Here is a 13,363-nt window from a genome sequence, read left to right as displayed (position 1 = left end):
TCAAAGGTCAGGGTCACTATATTACTGCTATAACAAGAAATGTGTATGATGCACATAGTCATATAACTATTATTCTTTTAAAAAGCTGTAAATGCAATCACTATAGCAACCATTGGAGTTATGGTACTGGTTTATCTACGGAACATGATTTGTTCAACAAAAATAAAGCCGATAACCTAAAGAGAAAAAAATATGATTAAAAAATAGCTTTTATTAAATCAAATTAAAAAACTCAATAGGTTGGTAATAGATCCTCCATCCATCAAATATCACAAAAAACATAAAGTCAAAATGGAGAAGCCATGGGTGAAAACCGAAGTACACTTTATGACTCAATAGCTTCCAGAACCACCTTTAGCAGCAATAACTTGAAGTAATAATTTTCTGTATGACTTTATCTCTCACATCGTCGTGGAGGAGTTTTTGTCCCACTCTACTTTCCTTAGTTACTTAAGGTCTGCGGATATTTATTTGTTGATTTGTTGGTATGCTTGGGATCATTGTCCTGTGGCATGACCCAATTTCAACCAAGCTTTAGCTGTCAGACAGATGGCCTCACATTTGACTCTAGAATACTATGTTATGCAGAGAGTTCACGGTCGACTCAATGACTGCATGCATCCCAAATCCTGTGGCTGCAAAACAAGCCCAAATCATCACCCCCTACCACAGTGCTTGACAGTTGGTATGAGGTATTTCTGCTGATATGTTGTGTTTGGTTTAAGGCAAACGTGACTAAACATCGCCACTTTGGTCTCATGTGTCCAAAGGACATTGTTCCAGAAGTATTGTAGTTTGTTCAGATGTGACTCTGCAAACCTAAGCCTTGCTCCCATATTCTTTTTAAAGAAGAGGTTTTCTCCTAGAAACCCTTCCAAACAAACTATATTTGTTCAGTCTTTTCTAGCATGCTAACTGAGGCCTGTAGAGTCTGAGATGTAATTCTTGGGTTTTTTGCAATTTTTATGAGCATTGCACAGCTTGACCTTTGGGTGCATTTGCTGGGATCTCCACTCCTAGGAAGATTGGCAATAATCTTTCTCACTGTAGAATGATGGACTTTAAATAGTTTGGAAATGGCCTTATAACCCAGATTGATAGCCAGAAACAATTGCTTCTCTAAGATCATTGCTGATGCATTTCCTAGGCATTGTGTTAACACACACCTGAATGCTCCAGACCAGAAAACTGCTAGAATTTTGGCTTTTATAGAGGTGGTCACACTTGCTGATGATCAATTCATCAAGGGCATTTGATTAGTAATACCTCTTTGCTTTTTAGCATTTAGTTTGTGGTTTGTGTTTTATTAAGAAATATTCAATTAGGTGCTATGTACATATACACTGATCAGCCAAAACATTATGAACACCTGCCTAATATTGTGTAGGTCCCCATTTTATCGTCACAACAGACCTGACCCGTCAAGGCATGGAATCCACTAGACCTCTGAAGGTGTGCTGTGGTATCTGGCACCAAAATGTTGGCGGCAAGTCCTGTTGTTACAAGGTGGGGCCTCCATGGATGCATCCTGGTGCCATGTGTCCTCCAGGTAAACGACGCACCTGGCCATCCACGTGATGTAAAAGAAAATGTGATTCATCAGACCAGACCACCTTCTTCCATTGCTCCGTGGTCCTTTTCTTATGCTCATATGTCCACTGTAGGCGCTTTAGGCAGCGTTCAGGGGTCCGCATGGACACCCTGACTGGTCTGCAGCTACGCAGCCCCATATGCATACTGCGATGCACTGTGTGTTCTGACACCTTTCTATCAGAACCAGCATTACATTTTCAGCAATTTGGGCTACAGTAGCTCGTCTGTTGGATTTGGCCACACAGGCCAGCCTCCGCCCCCCCCATGTGCATCAATGAGCCTTGGCCACCCATGACCCTTTTCCTGGTTTGCCGCTTTTCCTTCCTTGGAGCACTTTTGATAGATACTGACCACTGCAGACCGGGAACAGCTCATAAGAGCTGTAGTTTTGGAGATGCTCTGACCCAGTCGTCTCGCCATCACAATTTGGCTCTTGTCAAAGTCACTCAGATTCTTACGCTTGCCAATTGTTCCTGCTTCTAACACATCCATTTTGAGGAATAAATGTTCACTTGCTGTCTAATATATCCCACCCCCTGACAGGTGCCATGATAACCAGATTATCAGTGTTATTCACTTTAGAGCTGAAACAACGAATCGATAAAATCGATAATAATCGATAACGGAAATCATCGATAACGATTTCCGTTATCGATTAATCGAGTGATCAATTCGTTGTTGGAGCACTCGGCTCCTTTTACTTACCTCCGCGAGCGTTCCCCGCTTCTGCTACACGCTCTGCAGTCTCCGCCTTCTTTTAGCTACGTGACGGATGTGACGCGTTCCGGAGGTAAGTATTCTTCATGTCTATGTGCACGGATCGCACAGAGCCACTCGCACAGAGCGAATCGCTCTGTGCGAATGGAGCCACTCGCACAGAGCGGTTCGCTCTGTGCGAGTGGCTCCACTCGCACAGAGCGGTTCGCTCTGTGCGAGTGGCTCCATTCGCACAGAGCGGTTCGCTCTGTGCGAGTGGCTCCATTCGCACAGAGCGGTTCGCTCTGTGCGAGTGGCTCCATTCGCACAGAGCGGTTCGCTCTGTGCGAGTGGCTCCATTCGCACAGAGCGGTTCGCTCTGTGCGAGTGGCTCCATTCGCACAGAGCGGTTCGCTCTGTGCGAGTGGCTCCATTCGCACAGAGCGGTTCGTGAGTGTGGGTGCAGGGCAGAGTGGGGGTGGGGGTGCAGGGCAGAGTGGGGGTGGGGGGTGCAGGGCAGGAGACTGGGTGCAGGGCAGAGTGGGGGTGGGGATGCAGGGTGTGAGTGTGGGTGCAGAGCAGAGTGGGAGACTGGGTGCAGGGCAGAGTGGGGGTGGGGATGCAGGGCAGGGTGTGAGTGTGGGTGCAGGGCAGAGTGGGTGCAGGGCAGAGTGTGAGTGTGGGGGCAGGGCAGAATGTGGGGGCAGGGCTGGGTGCAGGGCAGAGTTAGAGACTGGGTGCAGGGGCACAGTGCAAAGTGCTGGGTGCAAAGTGCCAGTGCTGGGTGCAAAGTGCCAGTGCTGGGTGCAAAGTGCCAGGGCTGGGTGCAAAGTGCCAGGGCTGGGTGCAAAGTGCAAAGTGCTGGTGCAAAGTGCTGAATGCTGGGTGCAAAGTGCTGGATGCAAAGTGCCAGGGCTGGGGCAAAGTGCTGGGTGCAAAGTGCTGGGTGCAAAGTGCTGGGTGCAAAGTGCCAGGGCTGGGTGCAAAGTGCTGGGTGCAAAGTGCTGGGTGCAAAGTGCAAAGTGCTGGGGCAAAGTTTCTTGAACAGTAATAGTCCACCTCTTTTCAGAATGTTTGGGGTTATTTTGTTTCATAAATATTGTGTTTGGGTTCTTGTACTTTGAAAATATTGTTTTTTATTACATCATAACAAAATAAGAATGTTAATGTAAATTTTAAGTTGTTTTTTAACATCCAGTTCATTAAATTCTTTTAAATAAACGAAAAATTTGCATATTGTTTTTTTTTATCCGATTAATCGATTAATCGAAAAAATAATCGGCCGATTAATCGATTATTAAAATAATCGTTAGTTGCAGCCCTAATTCACTTCACCTGTCAGTGGTCACAATGTTATGGCTGATCAGTGTATGTTGCTAATTTTATACTGTAAGCACCATTACACATTGTGTATTAGAGCCTTAATTAATCACTTGCTCGATTTACCAGCGTGTCAGGAATTTTAGCACAGAATCTTATGGAACAGAGGTACAATAAATCTTAATAATGGTACAATTGACATGTTTGAAAGAAGGTAGCAGTACTCCTTTGTATATCTGTGGGCTTTCCCTTTCATCGTTTGTATATCTTTGGGCATCATGAAACAGTTTATGAAAGATGTGAGCCTGCCATTTGTTTGAATTGTGGTGGAGAGTTCCTCTAAGGGTTGATTTTCAAAATGGATTTCATGAGCTTTGAAGCGAGGTCAAAAAAAAGAACCCTTTTGTACTTTTGTAGAGGTCGGCCACGGAAGCGTTATTACATGTTAGATGTAGAAAATGTATTTCCTACAGCCCTGTCGATGTGGTCTATTTTATGAGAAATATTGCTTAAATGGGTACGGAAACAATTGTACAAATGTTAGCTAATAATATTTGCTTAGCTGCTTACTGAAAATCCCCATCTTGTTTGGCGCTTTATATAATAATAGAATCCCGCTATGACATTGTTTATGAGGCTGACCTTATGACTGGGGGCTTTACTGGCCTTGAGCATGAAATTGTTCCAGGGTGCTTTTATTTGCTTTAAAGGAGCAAATCAAAGTGACAGAAGAAATCCACCCCAAGGACATAAGGTTTTTTTTTTTTTTATCTAGTGTTTCCTTATGAAGGGCAAACTTTAGCTTCACATTTGATTACGTTTCCGAGCCTGATGCCGATGTAAAGTGGCATAGGACCAACTGAAATGAGATCTGATTAGCAGGAATTACACAGATCATGTCTGCACCCTCTTTATATCCTACCAGAAATATCCACTTCTGAAAACGCGGTAATTTCACACACAGCACCGTACGGTTGAAATTAAGATCCCAAGCGTTAATGCAGATCTAGACAGTACCCATTTGTACGTGATAAATTAGCCATATGATAAAATGGAAACACTGTACGTAAAAAATGCTTATTTCATGTCAGTTACAGAGCGGTGTAGCAGAAACGTGACTTTTTTTTTTTTCTTGTGTACAGGTACAGCTTCAAACGCATTTATTTTCTCATTACATCTTCACAGCCCTCTGGTCCAGAGTGTTAATCCGAGTTGATGTATATGTGAGCCGGGAAATGTCTGTCGAGGGTAGTGGATATGTGCTATACAATTTGGTAGGGTGGGCGCTTTTTGCAAGGAGGACATATTTGATTTTGTGTTTAATTGACGGCATTGTACCACAAAACTGTTTAGCAAAAAGTAATGCAGATTACCGAGTATGTTTTGGGGTCATCACATTAAGGCACTACAAGTATATTTATTTAGGGCCAAAATGACTGCCCGCCAAATTGGACTTTTGGCATAATTCTCTAGCTTCATTTTGGCAGATGTTTAATTTTAAGTAACTGCCAAATGTGACAATAATGAAGTTGGCTTGAATCAATTGAACACTGCCATTTTGCCTCTTGGTGCCAATAAGGGGTATCCAACTGGTAGCTCTCCAGCTGTTAATGACCTACTTGGGATAGTTAGGTGTAATTAAGGTGGACAGGGGCTGATGGAGGATAGTTTAATTTTTTTTTCATTTCATCCATACAGCATGTTAGATGAATTGAAATATTAATTATAGTTACCCACATAACAGCATTATGCCCTGCAAAACGCATAGTTCAATCATAAAAAATAGATTTAACTGTTTATGTAGGATTTGCTCTATTCGTCTCTCATCAGCGTTTGTCCTCTCCTCCTCCTCCTTGTACAATCTGGGATGGGGGCATTGCCTAATTGAGAGACAGTAATAACCACACAAGGAAAGAGTTAACTCCTATAGACTTTGTTTGCGGGGATTATATTAGCTGCTATGAGCTGTGATTTCTGTAGAGTATGTTCTTAACACTTGGGTTATAAAGATTAAATGTTTCCTGTAAGTATGACATTCAACCTGCGTACAACAACGTTCATTCTGTCACCTTTTGTACAATAATGTACTGTTTTTTTTTTCTGCACTGAAAAAATAATAAAAAATTGTTAAACAGTAAATGTTCCCTCTGACAACAAATCACCAACACATGTAAGTAAATCCCAATGAATTACCTGTTTTTTTTTGGTTTTTTTTTGGTTTCATTTGCCAGATTTAGGGTAATCACTTACTTGGAGCTCTTGATAAATGCTAAAATATGGACAGGTTTGTTGGAATTTGTCTGACATCAAAATTGCTTTCTTACTCCCAGTAGGAACGATTATTGGCTGTAGCGAATTCTAGAATTTAAAAATGTATTTTTTTATTCTTTTATTAAATATGTACTTCTACACAAAAAACAATGAAAATACTTTTAATTCTGTTTTACCCACCTATTAAGTGTAATTTGTTTAATTACAGCATTTCTTTCTGTATGTTTTCTGATGGTAAAAAAATAAATCTGTTTACAAAAGCTTAATACAAAGTTTGCACAAAATATTTGCAAAATAATCCTATTCAAAGTGTACATTTTAAATGCAAATCTGGGAAAGAAATAAGACTTTTTTCCCCATATTTGTATTTGCTTTTTCTGGTTATTTTGTTTCTGGTTTCAGTTTTGGAATGACCATTTTTGCCTATATTTTGGATCTGAGCGATATTTACTCTGATGTCAGATAAGATGTTACATTCTGTAATCATTTATTGCATGTACAAGCTGTGTCTGTCTAACTCTTGAAATATGGATTTGAATTATTCTCATTAAAATAAAACTGGAGACATAGTCAATGTAAATTCATGTAAATGTTCAACTAGTTTGAGGAAGATATGTGAAAGTACGTGGAGAGCTGCTATTCGGGACAGAGGTATGAATGTATAATTATCTTGTGGGTTTTCGCCTGTTATTAGTAGCGCTGTATAATTTAACAGCAGATATAAACTATGGAGACTGCAGATTTCCTATTTAATATTGTTCAGGAAAGTAGTGTTTCTGTCCCACATATTCTTGAAACAACTTGCCAGAGATAGAAAATGTGTATCTCCAATGGAACACAAGTGTTTTCCGCCTCCTCATCGTACCGGGGAAGTCTCTAGGTTTGACCCAGAGTCTCCAGGTGAAGCACGGCTTTCTCGGGTCAGAGGGGCAGCGTTTGGCGATGCTTACTCCCTGCCCATTTATCCTCATATTCCCTACCCACCTAAGACTTCATGGGGCTATGCATTTGAGTAGCTAGCCCAACTCATGAATGGCAAACCCCACTCAATACATGGCTAGCCCTGCTTCCTCTGACAGCTAGCCTCACCTTTTGTGGACGTATTCTCCCATATGATATCCCTACTAGGTGCCCTTGTCTCTATTTTCTCAGACTACCAAAGAAGAAAGGAAGGAGACCAATCACCACAATGGACCTCAAGGAAGTGGGAATCCCCCAGACCACTTGACTCGCAGCCCTGCACCCTGTAACCCATGTTGTTGTACTATTTTATATACATTCATTACTACATGCACATGTTTAAGTAGAGTGATGGAATAACGTGGTGTAAAGTGACATAGCTTTGAAAGAAGACTTATTCATTACCATCAAACCATTAGATTGAACTGGGAAATTCTTCACTCGGTGAAAGAAGCGTTTTTCTGGTTCTGGAGAGATGTACACGCCTGCATCACTTGGGAGATTTACATGTGTGACTAGGCATCAAATCATAAATAATCAAGGCCATCCGGCGAGATTCAGATGAAAGAGATTTACTTAATGGAAACCTCTGAACTCAAGAGGTATTCTAAGATTTTCAGACCCGAGTGCATTAATAACACATTTATCGAGGAATCGTTCTGGGGGGGGGGGAGAGGCATTACATTTTTCAGGAAGATAAATGATTATGTGTCCACGATTTATTTACAGAAGCATTTTTTTTATTTTATAGCCAACTGGTCTGATTTCCTTCAATGTCAAAGTAATCGGCTTAACATCTTGTTTTTGTGCTGTCAATATTTTGGATTGTTCCTCTGAGCAGCAATGTACAGACTAAGAAAGTATCCTTTACTCAGACACATATAGACTTTAGATATAACATAAGACAGCTGGATGAAGTTATTTGATTTTGAGTTCTAGTTTGTTGTCCGGCACACAGTCCACTTCTTGATGTGTGTATGCGACACTTTTGGTTTCTGATGTTTTTTAATAATTACTTACATACTTGGGGGCAGTTGGAGATGGAATTACTGTGGAAGCAAGCATTAATCAGCATTAAAGCATTAAATCTGCTTTTCTTGTGGAAAACCTAAGCTTCTTGTGGACTTCTTGTTGAATGCAATATTTTTGGAAACTTTGTGTTGTGATGTCAGGAGGAGAAGGTAAATAAAGGCTCCAGGCACTCAAGAGTTCCAGCGTCAGGCAGATTTATTGAGACAAAAAAACCAACGTTTCGACCTCACAATGAGGTTTTTTTCAAGTTCAAGTGATGTCAGGAGCAGTCATTTGATAATCTCACGATCAGAGGAAACTCTCTGAAGAACAGGGTTTTTCCTGTGAGAGATGATCTTCGGTGGAAATTGCGACTTTGCACCCGTTTTTGGAGATAGGGGAATATCTTTTCCCTTTTCTATATGGGAACTTTCTGGGTTTACCAGGGGAATCTGTTGGTGAAATGATAGTTGATTGCTGGGATTTCAGGGCGAATTTATGTGCATGTAAGATAATTTGGCGTTTGTCTTTGCACAGCACCCATGTGTATTCTTGTGCAGTAGCAGCCAGGAACACCCTGTGTGTTATAGCCCTGCCTTTCTGATCCAGCTTTGCCCTTTTTGGCACTCATACAAAGTAGAAGAGTGACAGTTTCTGGTCAGCTAGTCTGGAAATTTACTGGGTTTGTCAGAGTCCAATGTCAAAGGAACCTGATTGTCTCACTTATGGGGCTGGCTTTGGTGTCCTCAGACCCTGGTTGTCCCCCTTTTTATTTTTTACAGAAATCACCTTTTGGTAACATTTTAACAAAGGCACAAATGTCTTGTTCTGATTTGCACTTTCAACTTATGGCTTTGTAAACCATGAACTTCAGTTAAAATATACAAATAAAATGCAGTTCATGTTCAGTATTTATTTATTTATTTTGCTTCACAATTGGTACCATTCTTAGCACAAAATAAATGAATCTAGATTTTGTAACTTTACACTGCAATAAAGTTTTGGGAGCTTCTGAGAGAGTTGACGTGACTATTTTAGCTTATGCTTCAGTGGTTTTACACTCCAGCAAACTAGATCAATATGGCAGCAAATAATATAAGACAAAAAAACACATTATTTATGGGCCTAGAAATAAAAAAAAAAAATAGTTTTAAGCTCTTTCCTGGCAACTGATACACTTCACTTGCTCAGATAAAGAACAGGAAATAATCAGCCCTCAAATCTGTCTTTATCAGCCAGTTGCCAATTAAGTACAGACATGCTCAAAAGTTTGTTACATTCAGTTACTAATGTACCCATAAACTGTGTGATTTTTTTTTCTTTTTTTAGAACCTGTTCTGGAGACCCCAGATGAACCAGACCTAACGCTCCAGGAAGAAGATACTCTCTGGAGCATAAATATTGGAAATGAGTCTAAAAAATTTTGTGACCTCTGCCGAGCGTGGTTTAATAACCCATTAATGGCACAGCAGCACTATGAAGGGAAAAAGCACAAAAAGAATGCGGCAAGGGCTAAACTTTTACAAAGGCTTGGTGAAACCCTGGACTCCGAAGCATTGGAAGGTCAGTGATTTTTGTTACCAGTAACAAGTTCTAGAATGCACTGCATTGGCAGATGTTACTATTTCATGCAGATGTTTCCCTGCCTGTTGGGTTCCCAAGACTTATGACTGTATATAGGATTGACACTATGGCACTAAAGTGTGAGTCTTATAAGTACAGCTGGTGTGAAACACGGCTCAACGCATGCTGCTTCCCCAGCTCTCTCACCACACTTGTTTTATGGGGATCGCTAAAGCTATACCCTTGAATTCATGCGGGTGGCTGCTGTAATCAAATACTAAATTTAGCTGTCATGAAAATGAATTTGGAGTATGATATACAAACGACACCATATATTAAAACATGCATTTACTGACTAACCAGATTCATTACCAGAGCCCATTAAATTAGAAAGATGGCGGCTGGGGGGGGGGAAGAAAGCAAATATGAGAAAGCCATATCTCATGTAATGAAATGCAATATGTCACAGTCATGGAATGGCTTCTGTGGCTTGGCCCCAATTAAACATCCCCATTAGTATGTTTAACGTACAGAAAGCATATGCCCTAGTGAAATAAGTATGAATAAGTGAAATATCTCTGCCCCGTAGGTCAGTAATAATTAAACCTAGCAAATGGGTATCTCTGTGATGCAGCCAGCATGGATTTAGACCTCTTTCTTGTTCTTTAATGGTTTTACTCACTTTACCTGGTCTTCAAGGTCAGACACTAGCTTTAAATATGTAGATCGTGTTTAATATTTGAGGTGGGTTGCCGCCGCAACGGAAAATCACTTTCTTCAATACTACCAGTAGAACATCACAGAAAATATATACATTAATTTTGATATGGCACTATCATTTTACAGTTTACTTGAATTGTAATAAAGTTACAAAGTGACAAATGACATTGTATTAAGTTTTCTTTAACCGTATGAGACAATTCCACTCCGTCTACTGTTCTATTTAAGTCAATACCATTTTGCTGGCGTTTTCATTTCTAAGCTGATGTGGCAGTTTATTAATTGAATTTTGTGTTATGATCGCACTCGCATCATTAACTCTTACCTATCAAAGTAAAATGTATTTATTTTTATAAATATCAAAAATGTGCAGCAGCTTTTTCTTTTAGTGCAAAAAATGATTTTTAATCAAAACATCTTAGTCTTGTTAACATTCTATGGAACCCAGTATTTTCTTGATTTTTTTTAAAAGCTTGGGTGTTTTTAATCACTGTTATGATTTTTCTTGGAGTATTTGATCATTTTCAACAAGGGCTAGCTTTGCATTTCATGCATCCCAATGCACATAGAATCTGTACTATAAAAAAATATATAAATAACATGTATTGTGGCCAGGGCTGGCTTTGTTGTCCTCAGACCTTGGTTGTCCCCCTTTCTTGCACTCTCATTCTGTTTTCATTCTCCATGCACTACTGCTCAAGTGGCTACAACTAATCTCACCGACAATACCATTTAATTGTATCTTTTTAACAATTGTGTTAGGGAATATTTGCACCCAGGCATATCTAGGATGATAATGTATACCTGGAAAAAAATGTGTTGGCACAAAGGATAGAATCAGCAATGAGCTGAACACAGAATGTAATGCATTTGAGTGCAATGCAAAACAGATTGTTTAAAGTAGCTCATATAAGTAATTTATTTCAGTTCTTTTCCTTGCTGGCCAAGTAAACAGAAAACAATTTATGAATATGTTGATATGATTTGGATGTAAATTGAAAATTTTAATCTCAATTAAATGCTTTAAAAATGAAACAAACCAGGTTAGAGTCTTCAGTGTTAGTTAAGATGATTTATTCACCTTTCATTTCTTACAGTGATCCAATTTTCTCTTTGCACTTGGCCACCATGAGTATAGAAATTACAGTTCCCTTTGACACGTAAGCTGCATCACTGAAACATCAACTGCCGGGGCTAAGCTGGATATTTATTTAACCGTAATGTAGAATCCCTTCCTGATGACAAAAAAAAACAATATTTAAAAGAAAAAAACATCTAAACTAGCATCACCTTTAATGAGATCAAGAAGCATTCAGCAAGAATGTGTGAAGCCACAAGTGTGTAATTTTAATTTACAAAGCCATGACATCTGCTGTTAATATATATCCTGCTGAGTATGTAATAAATGATCTCATCCAGTTTCAGCTTGTTTTTAATTTAAAAGTTTGTCGGGTTGATACAATAGAAGATGTAGCTCAAAACATAGTAAAAATAAAATGATCCCAAAAAAACATTAATTACTAAGTTGTACCCATAAATTGTAGGTGCAGCTGCTAGAAATAGGATAGAATCAGGTAGATCAGTTTAGATGAGGATCTTTAGGACTGATGCCTGGGGTTGTTGCCTCTCTCACGCGGAGGAAATTTGCCTTTCAGTCCATCTCTGTACTGGCCGTGTTTGAACGATTAGTCTGATATGCTGATTTTACTTCTGTAATGGAACAAATGTTTTACAATTTGAGACACTCCTGAGTGGGGATGCACCATAGGGCAGGGTATTAAGACATTGTCCATTCTTGGTCTAGCTATTCTCATGCTTTTTTGAGTGTCCATAAATCCATGTAGCCAGCGGACAAGTTGATTTCCTTGCTGGTAGTCACTGGGGTCTGCTGAGGGTTCCTAGCCAAGTCTTCCAAGAAAAGGGCCAAATTTGCCCTACGGGTTGTTAGTGGTGCCTTCTCTTCCATTTTTTTTCCTCTTCAACTGTACTCCAAACTATGATTGTGTTCAGTGCACCGGTCATAAAAACAACAGCTAAGTGACTGGCTATTTAGAAATGCATAATTTAATTTCTGCTGACATATTTTATCAGTTTATCTGCAAGCATCTGGTAAAAGACGAATCAGCTGCCTTGTTATCTGGTTGATATTTTAGTAACAAACACGATCATGTTGATACATCAGGCTATTTGAATTTATGGAATGTAGTTGTGAAAACGTGCGGAATTGCAGCTGAAGCATCTGTGCGGCTTCCTGTGCATACATGGATGAATGCATTCGTTAGGAGATACAATGTCCTGTCATTATATTTCTTTTGGTTTAAGGACGGCGAATATATTTAGAACACAAAGGATGTGGGTGAATCCGAGATCAATACATATAATCGATATCTACATTGACACAGACCCCATGTCTTATGGAAGAGAAGACTGAAACCAAATCTCTTTATATTTAACATTACCGTGATTTCCCTTAACATGTAGGGAGAAAATCGAATAAAAGTATATTAAGAATGGAATAAGGTATGCAACAGTTATTATTTGCAATATTAGGCTCTAAATCCCATAAACAATCCCTGCCCACAATGCCCACGGGATGTATTTATATGAGAATCGGATTTTCTGTGCATTTGAAAAAGAACTATGTGTCATATTTTCTTTTTTTAATACAAGCAAGTATAGATCTCAGGTATTTTAGAATTATATATAATATATTGGCAAAAATATAGGTTCTGGGAAGAACCTTTATAATAGACTACTTATAACAAATGTAGCCTTCCCATCACACCTTTGCTGGTAATTTCTCTTTGCATGCTCTCTAATCCTGTAGCCTTGGTCAGAAAAGCTTTTACACAGAAGTCAATGAACTACATGTATGAAGCGCAGTCCAAATCTGCACACCTCGGTATAAATTTAACATACGCAAATTTAAAATCTGTGGCCGTGGCATAAGATAAGCTTAACAAATAGCAAACATTTAAAAACAATACTATTCCAAGCTGTATATTGATATCTTATTGTGTATATAGTCTCACAATGACATAATAATCCATAACGGTAGAAGTCGGTTACTACACCGTATATATATCTTCAGTCCAGGTGACAAAAAATATATCAAATTACAGAATGATAAAGAATAGAATTAATTACAAACACAACACAGGTTTATCCAAAATAAATAAAAACCGTTAAATATATGTCTGGCACAATTATTGACAACCTTTTAGTCAAT

At 39.3% G+C, this 13,363-nt stretch overlaps 1 protein-coding gene across 2 annotated transcripts in view; it reads left to right on the top strand.

Annotated features, from left to right (window-relative positions):
- ZMAT4 (zinc finger matrin-type 4) overlaps positions 1–13,363 on the top strand; it is a 129,338-nt gene that overhangs the window by 41,736 nt on the left and 74,239 nt on the right. For both annotated transcript variants that reach the window (XM_053450051.1, XM_053450050.1), the window contains one exon: positions 9,181–9,414. In XM_053450051.1, the coding sequence (XP_053306026.1) occupies positions 9,181–9,414 (234 nt within the window). The remainder of the gene's footprint in view (positions 1–9,180; positions 9,415–13,363) is intronic.

Source organism: Spea bombifrons, chromosome 11, assembly GCF_027358695.1.
Source record: "Spea bombifrons isolate aSpeBom1 chromosome 11, aSpeBom1.2.pri, whole genome shotgun sequence".
NCBI classification, from domain to species: Eukaryota; Metazoa; Chordata; class Amphibia; order Anura; family Pelobatidae; genus Spea; species Spea bombifrons.
Note: the sequence above shows the minus strand (reverse complement) of the source record. Positions and strands in the feature narration are given on the sequence as shown.